This window comes from Hemiscyllium ocellatum, chromosome 39, assembly GCF_020745735.1.
Source record: "Hemiscyllium ocellatum isolate sHemOce1 chromosome 39, sHemOce1.pat.X.cur, whole genome shotgun sequence".
In the NCBI taxonomy this organism is placed as follows: Eukaryota; Metazoa; Chordata; class Chondrichthyes; order Orectolobiformes; family Hemiscylliidae; genus Hemiscyllium; species Hemiscyllium ocellatum.
In genome coordinates this window covers 29,893,837-29,917,236 of record NC_083439.1, presented here as the reverse complement: position 1 = coordinate 29,917,236, position 23,400 = coordinate 29,893,837, and the positions used below count along the sequence as shown (strand labels likewise).

At 44.4% G+C, this 23,400-nt stretch overlaps 1 protein-coding gene across 1 annotated transcript in view; it reads right to left on the bottom strand.

The window, feature by feature from the left end:
* Window positions 1–22,773, bottom strand: part of fkbp16 (FKBP prolyl isomerase 16) — a 181,349-nt gene extending 158,576 nt beyond the window's left edge. Inside the window, exons 1-3 of the mRNA XM_060852871.1 lie at window positions 22,690–22,773; window positions 16,439–16,898; window positions 9,338–9,507 (exon numbers count right to left, since the gene is read on the bottom strand). Of these exons, the coding sequence (XP_060708854.1) occupies window positions 9,338–9,507; window positions 16,439–16,898; window positions 22,690–22,773 (714 nt within the window). The remainder of the gene's footprint in view (window positions 1–9,337; window positions 9,508–16,438; window positions 16,899–22,689) is intronic.
* Between the last annotated feature and the right edge of the window lie 627 nt (window positions 22,774–23,400).

Genomic DNA, 23,400 nt, shown 5'->3' with positions numbered 1-23,400 from the left:
TCAGTGAACCAGATGGATTTTTCCCAACAGTTGGTTTCATGGTTATTATTAGACCTTTAATTCCCCATTCTTTATTGAATTCAAATTCCATAATCTGCCCTGGTGGGATTTTTATCCAGGTCCCCAGAACATTAGCTGAATTTCTGGATTAATAACTTAGCAATGAAACCCCAAGACCATTGATACCCCTTGATAAATTTTTAATCAATTGATTTTTAATTAGCAAGTATACTATGGTAATGGATAATTGATATTACTCTAAAGATTGGCCAGAGATTCAAGGATCTCATTGATGAGTCCCTTCATTCTTGAGTTTGCAAGCCCTTAAAAATTACAGAGGTGTAAACTCAGCAAGTTGGAGAGAAAATGATTTCCCTTGTGGAGAATGCAAAACCAGGGCAATAAATATAAAATAGTCATTAATATAACCAATGAGAATTCAAATGTTTGACAAATTTCATTATTCAGGGTTTGGTGGAAGTATTTAAGTTGCTATTGCTTGAGGAAGGAGCCTTATTAGTCTTACACCATTTTGTTAGACTGCAATGAAGCAAGACATTTGGAACATGGAACCTCTTATTGTCTAACCAACCCATATATGTGGAATTTTGTGAGCTTTTGTGGGCCTGAGCCACATTGGCAATAGTGAGATTTGTGGCAGAATCATGTGGGAAATCCAATGAGGCCTATGGTGATGTTAGGAGCAACTTGCTGTTTGCTGAATGGTGGCCATGCTTCTTGCTAGGCAGCAACAAGTTCGCAATTTAAGGGGACGATAGTTTGCTAAATGCTTTATTAACAGCACAATTTGCCTCATTAATGTTCAGCGTCCTACTTTCCCAAACAAGTTACTTGTCAAAATGTTTTGACATGGAAGTCAGAGTGACTACTTCAGCTCACTACTTGCTCCAAAGGACCTCCATGTTGGATATTTAGCACCAACATCTCAGGGCACACTGTGTACTCACCACACATTGCTGACGTTGGTGCCAGCCTCTCAGAACTCTACAGGTACGTCTCTAATCCATTCACTATATGCTTTTGCATTGGAATGCTGTGAGCCAGGCTGCATCAGCAACCATCACTATCATGTTACTGCAAGGACACTATGTATTCAGGGACTGGACTCAGCGTATCCCCACCTCTCCATTTGCAGTCAAAGCACTCACTCACTCTAAACCCACTTGCATGTACTCAGCATTGATCTTTTTCTCCCCCGTTTTTATGGTTTACCCCATCAGCCAGAAATACCAGGCTCACTGTGCTTCCGTATTGTTGTTTCATTTAGCACAGGCACAAAGCTTTTCATGATAAGGTGAGAAAGAATGTTTTTTCACAAAACAAGAGCAATTGGGTGAAACTGCTGCCTACAGTGGTGGAATGATATAGAATGGGCGGCACGGTGGCACAGTGGTTAGCACAGCTGCCTCACAGCGCCTGAGACCCGGGTTCAGTTCCCGACTCAGGCGACTGACTGTGTGGAGTTTGCACGTTCTCCCCGTGTCTGCGTGGGTTTCCTCCGGGTGCTCCGGTTTCCTCCCACAGTCCAAAGATGTGCGGGTCAGGTGAATTGGCCATGCTAAATTGCCCGTAGTGTTAGGTAAGGAGTAAATGTAGGGGTATGGGTGGGTTTCGCTTCGGCGGGTCGGTGTGGACTTGTTGGGCCGAAGGGCCTGTTTCCACACTGTAAGTCTAATCTAATCTAATCTAATGTGGAAAATAGTATTTCTTTATTGTCATATATACTCCAGTACAGAACTACAGGAGTACAGTGAAAAGTTTTAACAATGGCTGCCTTTAATGGCTCTATTTTGGGTACAGGTACAAATCTTGGATACAAAGAGGACCAAAAGGAAAAGTAGCAGCATTACTTACAGCGTATAAAAATTAAGTTAGAAATAAGGTAGTTATAGGATTGACATTACAGTCTGGCAGAGAGTTTTAATTAGCAGCAGCTCAGCATGTGGTCTGACCATCAGGACAAGGCCCAAATCTAACGACTGTCCCGCTCCAGCCTCCAATCCACCCCTCACTGGCACTCAGCTGCAACAAGATAAGTTGCACTGTTCCAGGTGTCATTCACTTCGTGCAGTACGGGCACTCACTTCCCCTCACCCTGCTCCAGGCCTCATTCCCCTCACCCTGCTCCAGGCCTCATTCCCCTCGCACTGCACCAGGCATCATTCCCCTCACCCTGTTCCAGGCCTCATTCCCCTCACCCTGCTCCAAGCCACATTCCCCTCACACTGCACCAGGCGTCATTCCCCTCACCCTGTTCCAGGCCACATTCCCCTCGACCTGCTCCAGGCCTCATTCCCCTTGCACTGCACCAGGCCTCATTCCCCTTGCCCTGCTCCAGGCCTAATTTCTCTTGCCCTTTTCCTGGCATCATTCCTCTTGCCCTGCTCCTGAACTCATTTCCCTCGCACTGCTCCAGGCCACATTCTGCTGGCACTGATCTATGCCTCATTCCCTTTGTGCTGCTCAAGACCTCATTCTCCTCACATTGTTCCAGGCCTCATTCCCCTCGTACTAATCCAGTCCTCATTCTCCTTGCACCACTGCAGGCCTCAATCCCCTCATGCTACTCCAGGCCTCAATTCCCTCATGCGACTCCAGGCCCCATTCCCTTTGCACGCAACAGGTCTTATCTCCACACAATGCTTCAGGCCTCATTCCCTTCATGTTGCTCCAGGCCTCATTCCCTTCATGCTGCACCAGGACTCACTGCTCCTCATGCCACTCCAGGCCTCACTCCACTCGCACTGCTCCAGGCCTCATTCCTCTCATCCTGCTCCAGGCCTCATTCCCCTTGCCCTGCTCCAGGCCTCATTCCCCTCGACCTGCTCCAGGCATCATTCCCCTTGCCCTGCTCCAGGCCATATTCCCCTCACCCTGCTCCAGGCCACATTGCCCTTGCCCTGCTCCAGGCCTCATTTCCCTCGCACTGCACCAGGCCTCATTCCCCTCGCACTGCTCCAGGCCTCATTCCCCTCGCACTGGCCTAGGCGATATTCTCCTTGTGCTGCTCCAGGACACATTCCTTTTGCATTGCATTGTGGCTCATTTCCCCTTACACTGCTCCAGGCATCATTTCCCTCGCACTGCTCCAGGCCTCATTCCCCTCACACTGCTCCAGGACTCATTTCCCTCACACTGCTCCAGGCCTCATTCCTCTAATGCTGCTCCAGGCCTCATTCCCCTCACGCTGCTCCAGGCCTCATTCCTCTTATGCCGCTACAGGCCTCATTCCCCTCACACTGCTCCAGGCCTCATTCCTCTTATGCTGCTCCTGGCCTCATTCCCCTTTCCCTGCTCCAGGCCTCATTCCCCTCATTCTGCTCCAGGCCTCTTTCCTCTTGCCATGTTCCTGGCCTCATTCCTCTGATGCTGCTCCAGGTGTCATTCCCCTCGCGCTGCTCCAGGCCTCATTCCCCTCATACTGCTCCTCATTCCCCTCATACTGCTTCCTGGCAGGATTCCCCTTGCTCTGCTACAGGCCTCATTCTCCTTGCGATGCTCCAGGTAATGATCAATAATGAAGATGTAAATTGGATAGTACTTGATCCCATACGTTTGCTTACCTTTTTCTCTACATCACTTTCAAGAATCAACACATTTGATTCCCATGTTGATCTCCATCATTTCAAATTCTATCCTTTGATATATATTGTTTCCCTTCTGTCTAAACACATCAACTCATACAACTCTATATTAAATTCCTTCTGACATTTGGCTGCAGAAGGATTTGGACAAGTTAGGAGAGTGGGGAAAGAAGTAGCAGATGGAGTACAATGTGGGAAAAGTGTGAGGTCATGCACTTTTGTAGGAAGCATAGAGACATGGATTATATTCTAAATTGGGAGAAAATTCAGAAGTCTGAAGTGCAAAGAGACTTGGGAGTTTTTGTCCATGATTCTCTCAAGGTAAACTTTCAGGTTGAATCAGTAGTTAGGAAAGCAAGTGGTATTTATTTTGAGAGGACTTGAATATAAAAGCAGGGATGTATTTCTGACCACATTTGGAGTATTGTGCGCAGTTTAGGTCCCCATATCTCAGGAAAGATGGAGTATGTTCAGAGGAGGTTCACGAGAATAGTCCAGGAATGAAAAGCTTAAAATATGAAGAACATATGGAGAATTCACCACAAGGGTACACAGGAAACCAACACACACAGACCAAGTCCTAAACTATGAAAGTAACCACCCCAACACACACAAACGAAGCTGCATCAGGACACTATTCAAAAGAGCCACAACACACTGCAGTACACCAGAACTGCGAAAAGAGGAAGAGGAACACCTATACAAGGTATTCGCCAAAAACGGATACCCACGCAACTTTATCACCAGATGCCTAAGCGATAGACCACGGAACGAGGACATGCCACAACCAAAAGGACTAGCCACACTACCATACGTCAGGAGCGTCTCAGAACTGACAGCCAGACTACTGCGACCCTTACGACTCATAACAGCACACAAGCCAACTTCCACACTCAGACAACAACTCACTAGAACAAAGGACCCAATAGCCAGCACGAGCCAAACTAACGTAGTTTACAAAATACCATGCAAGGACTGCACAAAACACTATATAGGACAAACAGGAAGACAGCTAACAATCTGCATCCATGAACATCAGCTAGCCACAAAACGACACGACCAGCTATCCCTAGTAGCCATACACTCAGACAACCAGGAACATGAATTTGACTGGGAAAACACTACCATCATAGGACAAGCCAGGGAATTCCTAGAGGCATGGCATTCATCCACAAACTCCATTAACAGACACATGGACCTGGACCCCATATACAAACCACTACAGCTGAAACTGACACCCAGAAGCGGCAAGAACATCCATCAACAGACACATCGACCTGGACCCCACATACAAACTACTACAGCTGAAACTGACACCCGGAAGCGGCAAGAACAAACTACTATAAATACCGGAAGAAACATCAAAGCAGCGCTTCACAGGAGGCTCCAATAGCACTGATGATGTTCCCTAGCCAGGGAACGAAACGTTTGCAGCAAAAACTTCCAGCTCGGCGAACAGAACCACAACAACGGACACCCGAGCTACAAATCTTCAACCAGACTTTAAATATGAAGAACATTTGAGGACTTGGGTTATACTCAACTGAGTTCAGAAGGATGAGGGGGATCTTATTGAAATGTACAGAATAGTGAATGGCCTGGACAGAGTGGATGTTGGGAAGATGTTTCCATTGGTAGGAGAGACTAGGACCCGAGGGCACAGGCTTAGAGTAAAGAGAAGACCTTTTAGAATGGAGATAAGGAGGAACCTCTTCAGCCAGAGAGTGGTGAATTTGTGGAATTCATTGCTACAGAAGGCTGTGGAGGCCAGGTTATTGAGTATATTTAAGACGTAGCAAGGTGATCCAAGGTTAGGGGGAGAAAGCGGGAGAATGGGGTTGAGAAACTTATCAGCCATGATCAAATGACAGAGCAGGTTCGATGGGCTGAGTGGCCTAATTTCTGCTCCTATGTCTTACGGTCTTATGGTCTAATGGTTTAAATTCCAATGTCTCTGCAAGTTATAAATATATCAGAAAAGGAGTGATCCAAGCATTGACTCTTGAGGAACAAAGCTGTCAATGATCTCACAGACTGAAAAACAGCCATTTAACATGACTCACTATTTTCTTTTCTGAAGCAAATTTTTATCTAATCTGCCACTGACCCTTCTTTCCATGAGACTCAATTTTGTGAACCAGTCTTTTACGTGATACTGTGTCAAATGCTTTCTTAAAACCATTCTTGCAACATTTTCTTCAGCAAACCTCCTTGTTACATCATCAAAAGATTCAGCTAGGTTAGTCAAACACAATCTTTCAGAAATCCATACTCTCTATCCTTAAGGAACTTAAAGCTCTACAACTGTGTGTTAACGTCTTCACTTGTTAATCTTTTCCCAAGTCTTAAGACCATAAGACCATAAGACATAGGAGTGGAAGTAAGGCCATTCGGCCCATCGAGTCCACTCCGCCATTCAATCATGGCTGATGGGCATTTCAACTCCACTTACCAGCATTCTCCCCGTAGCCCTTAATTCCTTGTGACATCAAGAATTTATCAATCTAATAAATTGAGTCCAAGCTAAAATGGCATGGGTAATGAATGATGTGAAATTTGACAGACAGGATATTCTTACTCTACCTGAATGCTAAATTAAGTGATCTGTGATCAGTAAGAATGTTCTTACACCTTTTCTTGAAGAAGGTTATGACCTTTGCCACTTTCCCATCCCCTGACACTGTCTCTGGGGGATTTAAGGAAAATTGTAGGATGGTGGCAAGTCATTCTGTTTTGTCTACCCGATCTCCCTTGGAAACCTAGGTTGCAAGTCATCTATATCAGGAGACGTACTCACTATTAGCAGCACCAAGTTTCCCAGAATATCCTGTCTGTCAAATTTCACATCATTCATTGCCCATGGCATTTTAGCTTGGACTCAATTTTTGCAGCAAACCCCTCATTAGTGATCACTGACACAATTACTCAGGAGTTATTCTTTCCTTGCCTTGCAATATTGAGGATATGTAATCTTCTTTGGCTCTGTCCTGCCTCTTACTACTGATTAGTGCCTAAGTTTGGATCAAATTCTTTTGAGTTACTTTTGGGTTGTCATTGTACATCCATAAAGTGATGACTATCTCCAACAAGAGAGAATCTAACCATCATTCCTTGACATTCAACCATTATCCTCGGGGTGGGGTGGGGGGGGGGGGGAGGAGGGGGGTGGGGGAAGGGGAGGTGAGGGTATCATTGGCGAGAAGTTGAACAAGACTACCCAAATAAATGTTGTGGCTGCAAGAACAGGTCATAGGCTAGGAATCTAACAGTGAATAACTCACTATCTGATTTCCCAAAGCCTGTCCATCATCTACAAGGCAAGAGTGTGATGCAATTCTCCCCACTTAATCGAAGAGACCAACTTAAACAACTGCTTCTTGTCATTTATATGAATGATTTGGATGTGTATATTGGAGGTATGGTTAGAAAGCTTGCAGATGACACCAAAATTGGAGGTGCAGTGGACAGCAAAGAAGGTTACCTCGGAGTACAACAGGAACTTGATCAGATGGGCCAATGGGCAGATGGAGTTTAGTTTAGATAAATGTGAGGTGCTGCATTTTGGAAAGGCAAATCAGGGCAGAATTCTCACACTTAATGGTAAGGTCCTGGGGAGTGCTGCAGAACAAAGAGACCGTGGAGTGCAGGTTCATAGTTTTCATGATGCACATCTCTATGACTTCATTCAAGCAGCTTAACACCATCCAGGATAAATCAGCTTGATTGATTGCCACCAGATCCCCAAACATTCACCCTCTGCTTCACCAATATTTAGCAGTAGCAATGTGTACTATCTACAAGATGCACTGCAGAAATTCACCAAGGTTCCTAAGATAACACCTTCCAAATTTATGGGCACTACAATAGAGAATGACAAGGACAGCAGATAAATGGAAACACCACCTGCAAGGTCTTGCCCACACCACTGACCATCCTGACTTGGAAATATATTGCAGTTCCTTTAATGTCACTGGGCAAAAATCCTGGCACCATCTTCCCAACAGCACTGTGTGTGTACCTACACCAAATGGACTGCAGCGGTTCAAGAAGGCAGCTCACCACCACCTTCTCAAGGGCGATTAAGTACAGGTAATAAATGCTGGCCCTGCCAGAGATTCCCATTTCCCATGAAAGAATAAAAATAATTCTATAATTGTCACTGGCTATAAAACACTTCAGGATAACCTTAGGATATAAACGGTGTGATATTAATTGTTTTTACTTTCAATTTGAATTAATTGCAACTAAAGATTGCAAACCTTTTTCATCTAATTCTACAAAGTGACCTTTTGTTCAACAATAGCAATCTCCCACGAGGTAACAGTTTTTTCCAGATGCTGGTTTTTTGGGAAATTCCTAATGGGTAAGAATAGCTGACAGTATTAGACAAATGGACCCCAGACTTTATTAATAGGATTCTCTTCATTAATTTCCCTTCCTATTAAGCCAACACAAATTTCCTGAATGAATAACAAGCAGAATTAATCCTTAAAAAGTATAGAATGCTGGAAATACACAGAGGGCTCGACTGAGACCCTTCATGAAGATCGCTGCCAAGCCTATAAAGCCTATTTTCTTTCAGAATCTGAATAATGGACTGCATCTGTATAGTGTTTCCTGTTTTTATGTCAGAAAGTCTCTTAATTTTACACATTTCTTTTAATCAGATGTAATGTGGTTGTGGAGGTCTTGCAGCACACTCAGTGGTGCTCTGTGTCTAAGCCAGGAGCTCCGGGTTCAAATCCCACCCAAGGGCACAATGACAAAGGAATGGGCATTTGTGGTCAAACAAATTGGGTCGGCTCAATGGTTAGCACTGCCGCCTCACAGCGCCAGAGACCCGGGTTCAATTCCCGACTCAGGCGACAGACTGCGTGAAGTTTGCACATTCTCCCTGTGTCTGCGTGGGTTTCCTCCGAGTGCTCCGGTTTCCTCCCACAGTCCAAAGATGTGCAGGTCAGGTGAATTGGCCACGCTAAATTGCCTGTAGTGTTAGATAAGGGGTAAATGTATGGGTGGGTTGCGTTTCGGCGGGTTGGTGTGGACTTGTTGGGCCGAAGGGCCTGTTTCCACACTATAAGTAATCTCATCTAAAAAAATCTAAAATTGAGTACCAACCTCTGATTCCTTCAAACAAATGCCAATGGCAGACAGTCAAAGTGGGAGTCAGCCATGTAAAAGCTAGCAATTGGAGACTCTATCCTCACTATCTGTGTCTATTTACTATAACATGCACGTAGATGTATATGTTTCTCAGCAATTGGTAGGTCAAGGGGTTGATTGGATTAGTTGCTGTCATGGATAGTGCAGATAGAGGCCATTTGGCCCACTGAGTCTGCACTGAGCCTCCAAAAAGCACTCATGTAACCCCACATTATCCCTAACACACCTTTGGCCTGTGGAAGAAAATTGGAGTGCTCAGAGGAAACCCACACAGACACAGGGAGAATGCACAAACTCCACATAGACAGTCACCCAAGGCTGAACCTGGGACCCTAGTGCTAACCACTGAGCAACCCTCAGGTTGGTGCCAATAGCGTGGGGTTTGATTCTTATACTCGTTGGGGTGAATTTTGGGCCAGTTTCTTTGCCTACCTGCAGCAGAGACAGAGAACACAAGAAGAACATGGTTGCATTGAGATATTCTAATGGGTGGGAAAACATAGTCATGGTCAGGAGCAATCAATCAAGACAGTGAAACCAAAGTAAAAATGAATGAAAATGGGACCAACCTGTATGACATCACCATCACCAATGATAAAGGTAAGCTTTGGGTCCCTGTCTATTATGGTCCCATCTTCCAGGACTCCAAGCAACTTTAATGTGACCTCTTGACCTACATCAGGTCTGGTAGCTTGTCCCTGCCCTTCTTTCAGGATTTGTTTCTGAAGCAGCCAGTCATCTGTAAATTGAATGTGTTTTGAAGGTTATTGTAATGGGTTAATCCACTCAAATACAAGTGCAGCCCGCACTGCAGAGAGCAACACTCTGATTTGTGCACTGCTGCTAGTTATACTGCTGACTGCCCCTCACATTGACTTTAGCAACAGTTGAGTTGAGCACTAAGTGACTACAGTCCCAAAGACCAATTCTTCATTCTGTGTGAGGCAGCTTTCTCCTGACTTCGAGAACCTTGAAAAAGTGCATTTCTAAATTCTCCAGGGAACTTGTTATGGACTTGCAAAATGCCAACGTTCTAAAATAGGTTACCCGGTCTTTTGTTGTTGGTGGAAGTTTGCTGTGTTTATTTTGACTGTTGCCATTCCCAGCATGAAGTACATTTTTTTCTGTTCCTTACTGGCTTTGGGACATCCTTGGGTAATGATACGCTATAAATGCCGGATCTGTTTTCTTTCTTATTAATCCACAACGAAAATACTCTCCAAAAAATGTGAGGTGACTTAGTCGAAGTTTACAGCTAATCTTGCGGGATTCTGCTCTCTGTGAAAAGCTAGCTGAATGATCACACATCTTTGACGACCAGGGCCATGCTACTCACTGTTGGATATCTATTAAAATCTAAGTAACAGAAGACAATGCAATAAATCTGAGGTATCCCAATATGCACACACTGTATCTCTTAAGAAATGCTCAAATGGCTACTAGAAACACAATTCTTAAACATGCCAGACAGCTTCAACTTATTGCAAAATCATACTGAGACAACCTTGAGGCAGGAGTTCAAAGATCTTACACCTGCCCAGAGATCTGCTCTTTGTCAGATCATTGAACTGGTTTCAGGAATGCCTGACACTAGAGGAATGTCTGTAGCAATTGTTCATTGGAAAGACTTGAAAGACTTGCATTTACATAGCGCCTTTCATGAACTCAAGATGTCCCAAAATAATGAGGTACTTTTGAATTATAATTACTGCTATAATTAAGTGGGGGACTCAAGTAATCCAACATTCAGGCTATCAGTTGGCAAAGACATATACCCAGAAGCAACAGCAACAACTTGTACATAGCAACTTTAATGCAGTGTGATATCTCAAGGTATTCCTTGGAACATTAACAAACAAAGTTTGACATTGCATCGGGTAAATAGACATTAGAATGGATAAGCAAGCACCTGGTCATAGAAGTAAGTTATCAGAAGCATCTTAAATGAGGAAATCAAGGTTGAGAGTTTTGGGGCAGATGCTCAGGAGCGAGGCAGCTGAAGGTATGGCTCCCAGTTGGGAACAATTAAAATTGGGAATGTGTAAGAGCGCAGGATGGGCACAAAGATCCTGGAGAGATGTAAAGCTGGAAGAAGTTGGCGGGATGGTGAGGGGTGAGGCCATGGAAGAAACCAAAAACTCAAACAAGATTTAAAAGTGGAATCTAGGCTGAATCAGGAACTCAAGGAGGCAAATGTGTACAGTGTTGGCAAATGGGATTTGGAGCAAATTAGCATACAGGCATCACAATTAGCATACAGGCATCACAGCATTGGCTAAACTCAAGTCTACAGACAGTTCAAGACTGGAGGCTAGTCAGAAGATCATTGCGGTCTTGAGGTGGCAAAAGCATGATAGAGGGTTCCAGTAACAGATAAACTGAGGCAGCAAAGCGAAGGGTAATGTTACTCAAGTTGATGGGTTACATATGGAAACACATCTCAGGATTAAATAGGACACTACATTTGTTGGTTGTCTGAAAGCATCTCAGACAGTGGTCCAGGAAAGGGATTGAGTTGGTGGCTAAGATGGGTAAAAACAATCATACAATCCCCACAATATGGATGCAGGTCATTCAGCCCATATCAACCCTATCCCTGCATTTCCCATGTCTAATCCACCTCGGCCACACATCCTGGACACTGTGGCCAATTTAGCATGGCCAATCCATCTAACCTGCACACCTTTGGACAGTGGGTGGAAACCAGAGCATGCCCACACAGATAGTCACCCAAGTCACCCAGGTCCCCGGCACTGTGAGGCAATTGTGCTAACCACTGAGCACCATGGCTTCATCGTTTACAATAGTTAGCTGAAGGAAAGTTTTGCTTGACTGGATTAAGCAAACACTACATTACAGCCCTCGGGTGGCTCAAAGGCTCTCAATCTCACCTAAAGAAATCCAATCAAACATAATCCTCACAACAATCAGGAGTCTTTCAGAAGGAACTGTGCTGAGATATCTGTTCTACATAAATCACAAATACAAAGAGGAAATATTAAGGCAAGTTATACAGGAATCACACCTTGGCACTGGGTTAGATTGATGCATTGTATTTGATATTCTGTCTTCCCAAGGTGGTTGTGTCAGTTGACCAGAAGTGCAGCAAATGCAGGGATGTTGATATACCTGCCACCCTGAAGCACCACATTCCTGTTCTTAGGGCTCTTTCTCTGCCTATTGATTTGCTTAATTGTTGGACGAGAGGACAGTTTCAGTTCGATTGTGTCGGTGTTATTCAGGGGTAAACAGGCAGGAGAACAGATGGGAGCCTCCGCAGCAAGGATGGTGCTACCCGAGGCCTTGGAACACGGCATACGGGATGCATTAACATTGCCGGCGAGTGTGCTTTCCTGGTCCTCTGCCAATAGGTTCAACAAGGCAAAAGCATTTGTCTTGACAATTCATGGGAGAGACTTCCTTTTGGGGGATTTTTGGACAATGGAATGAATAGGCAAGTAGTAAAAAAGATGTCAGCCTTGGCACAGCGAAATTCCTGTTATCTCAAAATGCAAAGATCAGGAGTTCAAACCACAGTCCAGGGATCTGAGCACATCACCGAGGATATTGGTCCTAGTCAGCAGACAGAGAATCTTACACAGCGGTCAGAGAGTTTGGACAGGTGAGCACGCATATGTGTGAAATTGATAATCACATTATTGGAGAGGAATGCAAAGCCAATTCCAATGGGAAGGTGCGGATGTGTCTTCATGACTTCTTAATGGACAATGGAGGTACCTGTTAGGCTGACAGAAGAGTCCTCACTGGGCCAGCTTGGGCTTTTCAACCTTCAGGCATGAGAACCCTAGCGTCTGGGTACCCCAGGTGGGCACACAGAGGAGAGCCTTCAGGCTTAACAGGGGCACAGGGAAACTCAAAGGAAAGATAGATAATCACAATAAACAGCTCAGTAGGTAGAGTTCACACTGCTGGTGCTGAGGACCTCACATTTCTCATCGATACCTGTGTGGGGAGGGGAGGGGTATATGAGTTCTGGGCTGGGTGTCAGGCTGTTGGTTTCGGCTGGGTGGCAAAGGTTGGCAAAAGGTGTCCTGCCACACAAACAGCTGGCAACTCAGGGATGGGAGAATGGAATGGGCGACACCGATCCAAGCAGAGCAATGAGGAGAAGCCCAAGCATCCCTCTGATCGGGAGGAGGCCACAGGAGCTCACTGAGGAGTGCCAAGAGAAGGTGGCGCTAAGAGCAATGGAAGGCACACTGCCCAGGAGTCAGCTCCCCGCAGAGTGTCTCTACCAGGGGGAAAGTGCCCCTCTAGGACAATGGGCTGAGAGTCTTGCAAAGTGCTCTGTTGCTCATGAACTCCATGACAGTTCCCTATTTGCATCCATCAAGGTTATCAACGCCCTGACGTTTGAAAGGTCTGGGTTGTTCCAGGGGATAGCCATAGACCTGGGTGGCATTTCACCGTCAGTAGCCCATCACTGTTCACCCTAGTGAGACATCCATGGCTTGTCTGTGTGTATCCACAGGCTGCTGTTCCCTGTGTCATTGTGAGGTCCTTGAATTCAAGGGGGCTAGGGGTGGGGTTGAGGAATAGCACACTCAGCTGCTTGTGGATGTCTTATTCCAGGGAGTTCAAGGATGAATCTAACTTGACACAGAGACAGTGCAAATACTTTGACCTTTACCACCATCGATGGATTGCATCATGTTACAAGGGGGTCACTGACTGTGCAGAGCCATCAAGGCACTGCCAGAGCACTCAGCCCCACTGCTGAACAGAAGAAGCTTCCACCCATTGTCCAGATGGTCTTTGTCCACAGGAAGCTTATCTTGCAGGATGGTCCTCAATCCCGGGAAGCCGGGAATTCTAGGGACAGTCCTGGGGATCAGCCCTCTTTAGGCTGAAATCCAGATCTTGTGGGTGGCTGCTTGGGGAAAAGGGTTATCTCCTGAAGAGGTGGCTCCTATTACGCCGTCAAGTATCCAGACAGGGGAGGAGTAGAGGGAAAGTGATGGCATCCAGCTCAGGCCAGCTAGAGGGGCCTACACTGTGACCGTCTGCTGCAGGTGTCTGCTCCAGGAGGCCTGAAGGTAGATGAGGGGCAGCGAAAGATAGATGGCTCTTCCTCAGAGGATGACAGAGACGAGAAAGGAGAGGAGGATGCAGGGAGAGTGGCGGAGGAGCCTGGAATCTATATAATGGAGGAAGGCTATCGAGACTATTGTAGGCCTCATGGAACCAGCCAGCTGGCCTGGAAACGTGAACCACACTGATTTGTCAATAAAATGACTCCCAGGCTAATGTCAGTTGGCTCCCAAACTGGAATTAAAACACTGAAGCAAGTTTTCAAACCAGCATTCCCATTGGGATCATACGCAGGAATAGATCACAGAACAGAACAGATACCAACTGCAGCAGATGGAGAGGAGATCTGTGCTCATGAGCACTCCCCACCCACTGTGGATAGGGTGGTGAGGCTATTTACTATATCCATGCACCTCATGATTTTGTAAACCTCTATAAGGTCACCCCTCAGCCTCCAACGCTCCAGGGAAAACAGCCACAGCCTGTTCAGCCTCTCCCTGTAGCTCAAATCCTCCAACCCTGGCAACATCCTTGTAAATCTTTTCTGAACCCTTTCAAGTTTCACAACATCTTTCCGATAGGAAGGAGACCAGAATTGCACACAATATTCCAACAGTGGCCTAACCAATGTCCTGTACAGCCGCAACATGACCTCCCAACTCCTGTACTCAATACTCTGACCAATAAGGGAAGGCATACCAAACGCCTTCTTCACTTGCTAGCTACCTGCAACTCAACTTCAAGGAGCTATGAACCTGCACCCCAAGGTCTCTTTGTTTAGCAACACTCCCTAGGATCTTACCATTAAGTGTATAAGTCCTGCTAAGATTTGCTTTCCCAAAATGCAGCACCTCACATTTACCTAAATTAAACTCCGTATGTGTGTGTGTTGTCTGTGTATGTGGTTGTGTGTGTCTGTTGCATATGTGTGTGTGTCTATGTGTGTTTGTGTGTGTTGTGTGTGTATATGTGTTTGTGGTCTATTGTATATGTGTGCATATGTGTCTGTGTATGTGTGTGTGCATGTATGCGTGTATACGTGTGTATCTGTGTGTGTGCATATGTATGGGTGTTTTGTGTGTATGTGTGGTTGTGTGTACATGTGCATGTATATATGTATGTATATATGTGTGTTTATATGTGTGTATATATGTGTGTGTGTGCACTGCATTTGTGTGTATGTGTGTATGGGTGTGTGCTGGATGTGTGCATGTAAGTATGTGTGTTTGTGTGTATGTTGTATATGTGCATGTATGTGTGTGTTGTAGGTGAGTGTGTATGTGCATGTGTGTTGTGTGTATATGTATTTGTGTGTGTTGTATGGGTGTGTATATGTATGTGAATGTGTGTGTTGTATATGTGTGTGTGTATTGTATGTGTGTGTATAGATGTGTGTGTGTGTGTGTGGGTGTGTGTGTGTGTGTATACCTGCAGATTCAGAGATCTTTGCTCACTGGTTTGGGGGATGTAAGGGGTTGGAGGGCCCTGCACAGTGTGATCTACACCAGGTCTTGCCTCCCTCCCCACCTTTGGGGCATCTCATCCAATCAGACCAGTGCTCATTAGACTGTTTGAAACCCGCCTGGAGAATGTTTTAAATATCAAACTCTGAGCAATTTTACCCTCTATTACAGTCAATATAAATTGACTTTCCACCTAATGCTTTCAGTTTGCCATTCCACTGGGTTAATGCCCCTTTACAATTTCCTGTCATTCACGCCAAGAAACTGTTTGGTTGGAGGAATTGAGAAAGTTGTGGAGGCCCCAGTCGCAGCGTTGCTGTGGTCTGACAAGATAGAAGGATTTGATAACCTCAAAAAGAAGATTACACTGCTTTCTGAAAACAATTCGGTGAAATAATTTGGCAAAGACACTGCACAAAGTGGGTGCTGCTTCGCTGAGCTCCAGAATGACTGAGAGAATAGAAATGTGTGGATACCAGTGAGCAGAAAGCATTAGTAATAAGGTCAAGCAGAGCGAATATTGAGGGATGGCTGAGTCAATTAACCTGTTCCTTTCCTGACACCGTTTCTTGTCACCATCAATCATCAAAAATGTGGAAGAATCCAATCCAAGCTCAATGTTAATGCTGCCTGCAGGTAATAATTACATTCCTGCTCCAAGTACACAGTTTGAAAGGGCATTTCTGCAGCCCCCACTCTGTCAGCAATGTGTTAACACTCCACTAAATATAAAACAGAAGCTTAGAGATGCCATTAAAGAAAGTGTTATTTTTATTAAATGGGATTTGATGTTACAGCTACTGATTGATCTTTAAATAATTCCCAGAAACAAACTGATTGCAAAATTCAATGTTTCTTCATTAAATAAATCCTTTGAATCAAATGTATATTTTTGTAAAGTACGGGTCTTAAAATTGTTCAAAAGGTTTTAAAGTGGGGGGTGGGGTAATAGAATAAACTGTTTAGATTTCAGGATTGTAAACTGCTTGGACATTATCTTTTTGCAGTCAGAATAACTCAATGATTTGCTTTATGTAAGTGGATCTGGACATATTTATATGTATGCACAGATTATTGCTGATATAATGACTTTCTTTAAAAATTCTAGATCAAAGTTATGGTAACTATTCAACAGGTCAAAGGGTCAATACTTGCCTGTGATGCCAATCCAATTCTCAGAGTGATAAGTGTTCGTGAAAGCACTGACACAGCATTCTCCAAGGCCATCGATTTCAAAAAATGGGGCCTGTAAATCATCAACATCAGACGCTCGAATTGTCTCTGGAGGCAGCTGAAATCTGACAACTTTACTGAGGCCAGGAACTTTGCCCAGGTTTGTTTGTCCTACTTCCTGTGGACTGACAGATCCCATGATGGACTCGTTATTGGTTTTGAAAGCTGCTTCGTCGGTGTTCCCTGGTCCTCTGACCGTTTGTGCTCCGAGCATTTGATGATGTTTACCCATCTCATCGACCAAGGCCTCGCCATCTGGACAGGTCTTGGGTCGTGTACAGCGCTGAGCTCCTTCGATATCTGCCCAATTATCTGCCTGTTTTTTATCCTCATCCACTTCTGCCAAGGTCTCACCATCTGGACAGGCTGATGGATGTGCACACTGCAAAAACATTTCAGCACGATTAACTGATTCCTCTTCAGTTTTTGGTAATCAGTTCCTGGGGGTTTGTTGAGTCTTTTTGGAGGACTCTGCTCAATTGAAGAGTCCCTCAGAGGTTATCAATCCATCGGTCTCCTGTTTATCAGCTAAGTCTGTACAATATGTGAGGTATTGCAGCTTTCACTTAACTAGTTCAATGGACTGTCCAGCATTTCTACAGCAAAAGCAGGACAAAATGAACAGCTAAGATGATTTTACAAATGCATCAAACAATGTCAGTAAGGAATCTGTGGAGATAATCTCTGTAGATTAAAATGACAAAATCCTGTAAAGTGTCAGTCAAAACCAATTAATTATCGAGCAGTCCCATCATTCCTTGGATTTTAAAAGAACAACTTCAGCTAAAAATAATTGGAAAATATATTTTTAAAAAAAGACTCAAGGAACCTTGATCTTTCCCAGAGTTGCTTCAGATTCTGATGCTCTGAAACTCAACAATCTTTTCCAGTCCATTCTTATTACAGAAGCATGTGTTCTACAATATTGTTCTATATTTACATCTGCTTAATTAACAACACTGTTGAGTGTTTGACAGCCTCAGGAATGGATTATTTAGAATGTATGCTTTAGGTTCATAATTTTCAAAGTTTGGGAGAAGATTTGTAGCTCGGATGCTCGTTGTTGTGGTTCTGTTCGCCGAGCTGAGAATTTGTGTTGCAGACGTTTTGTCCCCTGTCTAGGTGACATCCTCAGTGCTTGGGAGCCTCCTGTGAAGCACTTCTGTGATCTTTCCTCCGGCATTTGTAGTGGTTTGAATCTGCCGCTTCCAGTTGTCAGTTCCAGCTGTCCGCTGCAGTGGTCGGTATATTGGGTCCAGATCAATGTGCTTATTGATTGAATCTGTGGATAAATGTCATTATGAGTGGCACTCATCCACAGATTCAATCAATAAGCACATTGACCTGGACCCAATATACCGGCCACTGCAGCAGACAGCTGGAACTGACAACTGGAAGCGCCAGAGACAAACCACTACAAATGCCGGAGGAAAGATCACAGAAGCGCTTCACAGGAGGCTCCCAAGCACTGAGGATGTCACCTAGACAGGGGACGAAACATCTGCAACACAAATTAGGTTCATAATCGGTGGCGTCAACACCTGAATTCCCAATTGGGTGGCTAAAAAACAGCCTGAAATTGGTCTTCAGGTCTTGAGAAATGTTTTGTGCTATTGCGATTCCACAGGTTTGCTGTCGTAAACGTGTCAAAGGATTCTGAGAGGAAGATGTCCAAGCTCTGGCTCTGCTTGTCAGAAATCAATTTCTCAAAGAGGCCTCTTATTAATATGTGCTAGGTGGAGGGGGTCCTAATGCATTTTCTTAGGTGACCTCTTGAAATGCCTAAAAGTGATCTTGAGAGGTTGAGCATAGGCCCAAACATATGCACAGATTAGTCACTGGAGGTATCACAGGCAAGTGCCCCCATTCACACCTGAAAATGCACAATTAATCTCTACCCCATGTATGTCTTTTGTTAAAATTGTTGTACCCTTTCCTAGCTCATGCATTGGCATAGGATAGTAGGAAGATAGTAACTGAGCTTTACATTAAAGACTTATTTTGAAATAATTTGAAATATGCTTGTAACAATCTGATAGTGCTTTGAGAGCCACAACAACTTGCATTTATGAAGCATCTTTAAAGTAAGGAGACAGCACCTGCTTGACAGGAGCGTCGTCAGACTGAAATTGACACCAAAGGTGGCACAGTGGCTCAGCAGTTAGCACTGCTGCCTCACAGCACCAGGGACCTGGGTTCAATTCCACCCTCAGGTGACTGTCTATGTGGAGTTTGCACAATCTTTCCGTGTCTGCATGGGTTTCCTCCCATCGTCTAAAGCTGTGCAGGTTAGGTTAATTGGCCATAGTCAGGAGTAAATACGGGGTGGGGGAATGAGTGTGGGTGGGTTGCTCTTCAGAGGGTTGGTGTGAACTTTTTGGGCCAAAGGGCCTGTTTCCACACTGCAAGGATTCTATGATTTATTGCTGATCCTTTCTTGCCCTTGAGAAGGTGGAAGCCTTCTTGAGTCGCTGCAGTGCATGTGGGATATTTACACTCAATACTTTTACTCTAATCGTTTAATGCAACTGAGGGGCTTGCTCAGCCATTGGAGAGGCCAGGTAACAGTCAACCACATTGACTTGGGTCACATGCAGGCCAGACCAAGTAAGGATGAGAGATTTCCTCCATTAAAGGACATTCGTGAACTGTGCAACTTTTAAACAAACACTTGCTTCTACTCATGGTTTGTGTAAATAGATTTGAAAGGGGATTAACCTATAGATAAACTGCATGCAAAGCAGTCTCTGAGTAATGCTGCCTGATTTGTGAACATGTCTATGAGATAAATGACAGGGAGGTGGAGCTGGGGGGAAGGTAACTGAGAATGCAATAGATCGATGAAGGTTGGGGTGAAGGTAATAGGTTGGAGAGGAGGGTAGAGCCGATAGATGGGAAAGACGATGAACAGTAAAGAGGATGGTGCTGAGTTGGAGGATTTGGACTGGGATAAGGTGGGGGGAGGGGAAGTAGTCCAGAAGAGGCCTCTCCAACATCCTGTACAACCTCAACATGACTTCCCACCTCCTATACTCCAAGCTCTGAGCAATGAAGGCATGTGTGCTAAACACCTTCTTTATCATACTTGTGATGCAAGTTTCAAGGAATGATGTACCTGAACCCTGAAGTCCCTCTGTTTTACAACAGTACCCAAGACTCTTCCTTTAATTGTGTAAGCCCTACCCTTCTTTATTTTATTAAAATACAATACCCCACATTCGTGAGGGCTGATCTCTGTTGAGTTCTCTTATGAACAGCAAGGAGGAAGTTGCAGTGTGCCAAGATGAACATTCAATTGACTAATTCCACTTCTGTCTCCCAATTGCTGCTGAACGTTTCCAGTATTTTCTCTTTGCATTTAATTTATTACCTATTTGGCTGAGTGCTCAAGAATTTTCTTTCAGTTCAGATCCTTATCTGCAAACAATTATTTTTAAAAAGAACCTTGATTTCATCCAATTTTGGTAATTTGCATATTAATAGAAATACATCTTAACCTCAGAAAGAAAATTCAATTAACCTATGACACTGTTACCTCATGAAAGCCTCATTCCAATTTAAACAATTTACGTAATGATAGTACCTGCACCTGCTTTAAGTTGCATTTATATCTATTAAAAATTCATCTATAAATCCTTCCTTTTCTTTTATGTGTCTGTGATTAGTTCCTAATAGGAATGCGACCCTTAAATCTTGAACAAAAGCTCAAGCCCATTCAATTGTCTCCATAATTTTAAGAATCTTATTATCCAATCAAGATAAGAACTCCCAGCTTCCAAGGATTGCGTCACATAGTGATTTATATCTTACTGCTCAGGTGGCGGTTGAATTTCTCACAGAAAAGTCTCACCTATGACAGTACGGCACTCCTCAGTATTGAACTGAAATACTAGTTTCAGTATTTCCTCTCTGGAGTGAAGATTATGCTCCTGATCCCCTCACTCAGGGGTCAGAATGCTGTCAACCTTGGCAATCGACCCAGTCAAAATTGAATTGAACTCTGCACTATATCACACAAAACCAACATAGACAGAAGAGAAAGAAAAAACCATCACTGGTTTTATACTCAATCATTAATTTGTTGCATTAGGAAATCATGTTGGTACATCCTGTGACCGAAGCAATTAATTGCAAAGGGCATTTAAGGGAAATCAAAGGCCATCCAGAGCTCATATTCAGATTTCTGCCAAAGTAGAAATATTTATTGGCTTCAGGTTCAATTCTCTTTCCTGCCTTTTCCAAAATGTAATTCCACTTGGCATTTTTATAAAATCACATAATCATTTTGCAGAAAGTTCCTTTCTTCATTGATTAGTACCGTTTCGACAAATAAACAGCGATAAATCTATACTGCACCTTTCTTCTCATTGTTCTTGTTGAATATTTGCTGCCCCCACTGTGCCCACCATTCTGACTCCTCCCCAACCCTCAGGGAAAGCTCAACATCCTCTGACAACCCCCTGATCTCCAAACCCTTCTAACTCCCCTCCCCCTGAACCTCCAATTGCCCCTTTAACCTTCTGGTTTGTCTTTGATGCCTCTGACATAGAGGCATAGGGTCCAACTCCCTGGCATAGGGTCCAACTCCCACGGCCATCACGACTCCCTCCTCAAACCAATGTAGCTAGTTGTCACCACCTACCTAGTTACCATCTTGTGACTTTCCACTTTGGCACACTATTCCCTGCTCACCTCACTCTCATTCATTCATGAACAAGTTGAAAAGCTTTGTAAGGATCCCAGATCTTATCAGGGTCTCAGTGAACAGAGTCACCAGCTGGTATTGGCAAGAGCAGAATTAACTTGGATTCCCCAGTGCCCAGTGATCCAGCAACATGTGGAAGAATCCCAATATCAGATATCATCCAATCAGACATCTGGCCAGAAATGTGGAGCCTGTTTGAAACAGGACTGGGAATAGCCATCCATTCCCAAAGGATTCAAAACCCTGATCTTCAGCTGTGTAGGATTTCATCTCCAGAACCTCTTCCAAAACTCTCTCTGCTTCACCTTTACATTTTCAGAAACCACCTCAAAATCTTTCATTTTTGGCTGTTCCATTAACTCATGCACCAGCAACTTTATCTCGGTTTATTTCTGTCCAAGTCAATCAGCCGGGAATAATTTCTCCTTTTCAGGCTCGATGGAAATGAAAGTTATTGATATGACAAGACTATTTTGAATAGGAGCAAATTTTTTTTTTAAAAAAGGCATCACTTCTGAAACATTCAGCAGAATTCTCACTGCCCACCCCAGAGATTTTACAGAAGTGTGTGAGGGAAGTTTAATTGAGTAGGAGACAAAACTTCAGTGTTTCATCTGTGGTTTTGGTCTTAAGTTCTCAGAACGTTTTATGCAGGATAGCTTTCCCGACCTTCTGTTTTGCATTAATTAGCATGTTGTGAACAATCATTAAGATTTCAGTCTGCTGGAATTACACTCAGGGAAACAATCTGCTTCAATATAAATGGGAAACACGTGTGTTCACAAATCTGACTGTCTATGAGGCAGTCTACCTGGATAGGGTAGATTTCTTCAACTAAGTCCTGGCAAGTACAGACCTCTTCACTTATTTGGCTTCTTTATTGCCAAGACTTTTCTTTGTGCAAATACTTACTCAGTGGTAGCGGTGAAGCCTCTCCATGTTGACCAGCTCATGAGGACTTTCAGTCATATGCCCTTTGGCTTGTGGTTGTCAAATGCAAAAGCCTGACTTGACCAAGAACCTCACCCAAATGAGATAGTCACACTGACTGATGCCAGCTGGACACGAATAGGGGCTCACCTCAGTCAGCCATCTTTTCTGGTTGTGTCCTTGTCCCATGCAAGGCTTTGGTGAAAAGCAGCTCTCAGTTGTGCACATTCTCCAAGTTGTGATGGAAGGCCAGAGGCTGAATGGTATGGGAGCTGTTGTAGCTTCTTGTCTGTTTTCTGTGTGAATCCTGGTGGATATACCAGAGGCAGTGACACTATGGTGCCAGTCATGTTACATTGGGAGCTGCGATGAATCAGACATTGATTGCACATAAAGCAACTGATAAATGTATTTAGCACCCAACCTCCTGTGTGACAGTCCCATGCAGTGGCAACCTTATAATGTTCACACTGACAGAAGCATGGGGCATTGAGTCGATAGTGGTGCATATCCTGGCAGGTTACAGCAGGTCATTCACCTGCTTGTGACTGCAGGGTCTGGGGCTCACTATGGTCTCTGCAGTTTCGTCTTTCTGGGCTGCCTGCCTCAGGTCAGATGGCATCTTGCATCCTCCTGTAGGGAAAATAGTTTGTCTTTTCTCCCAGATAGGAGTGCCTTAAGGAGGTTTCTTACATATTTTGACTTTGTGTTAGACAGTAATATAGAAGAATATAGAAGAATTAGGACTTTACGAGGCTCAGTGGTTAGCACTGCTGCCTCACAGCGTCAGACACCCGGGTTCAATTTAACCCTCAGGTAAGTGCCTGTATGGACTTTGCACACACTCCCCGTGTCAGGTAGGTTTTTGTCCAGGTTCTCCAGTTTCCTCTCACAATCGTAAGCTGAGCAGGTTCAGTGAATTGGCCATGCTAAATTGCCCATAGCATTGACAAATTAGATTAGACTTACAGTGTGGAAACAGGCCCTTCGGCCCAACAAGCCCACACCGACCCGCCGAAGCGCAACCCACCCATACCCCTACATTTACCCCTTACCTAACACTACGGGCAATTTAGCTTGACCAATTCACCTGACCCGCACATCTTTGTGACTGTGGGAGGAAACCGGAGCACCCGGAGGAAACCCACGCAGACACGGGGAGAACGTGCAAACTCCACACAGTCAGTCGCCTGAGTCGGGAATCGAACCCGGGTCTACAGGCGCTGTGAGGCAGCAGTGCTAACCACTG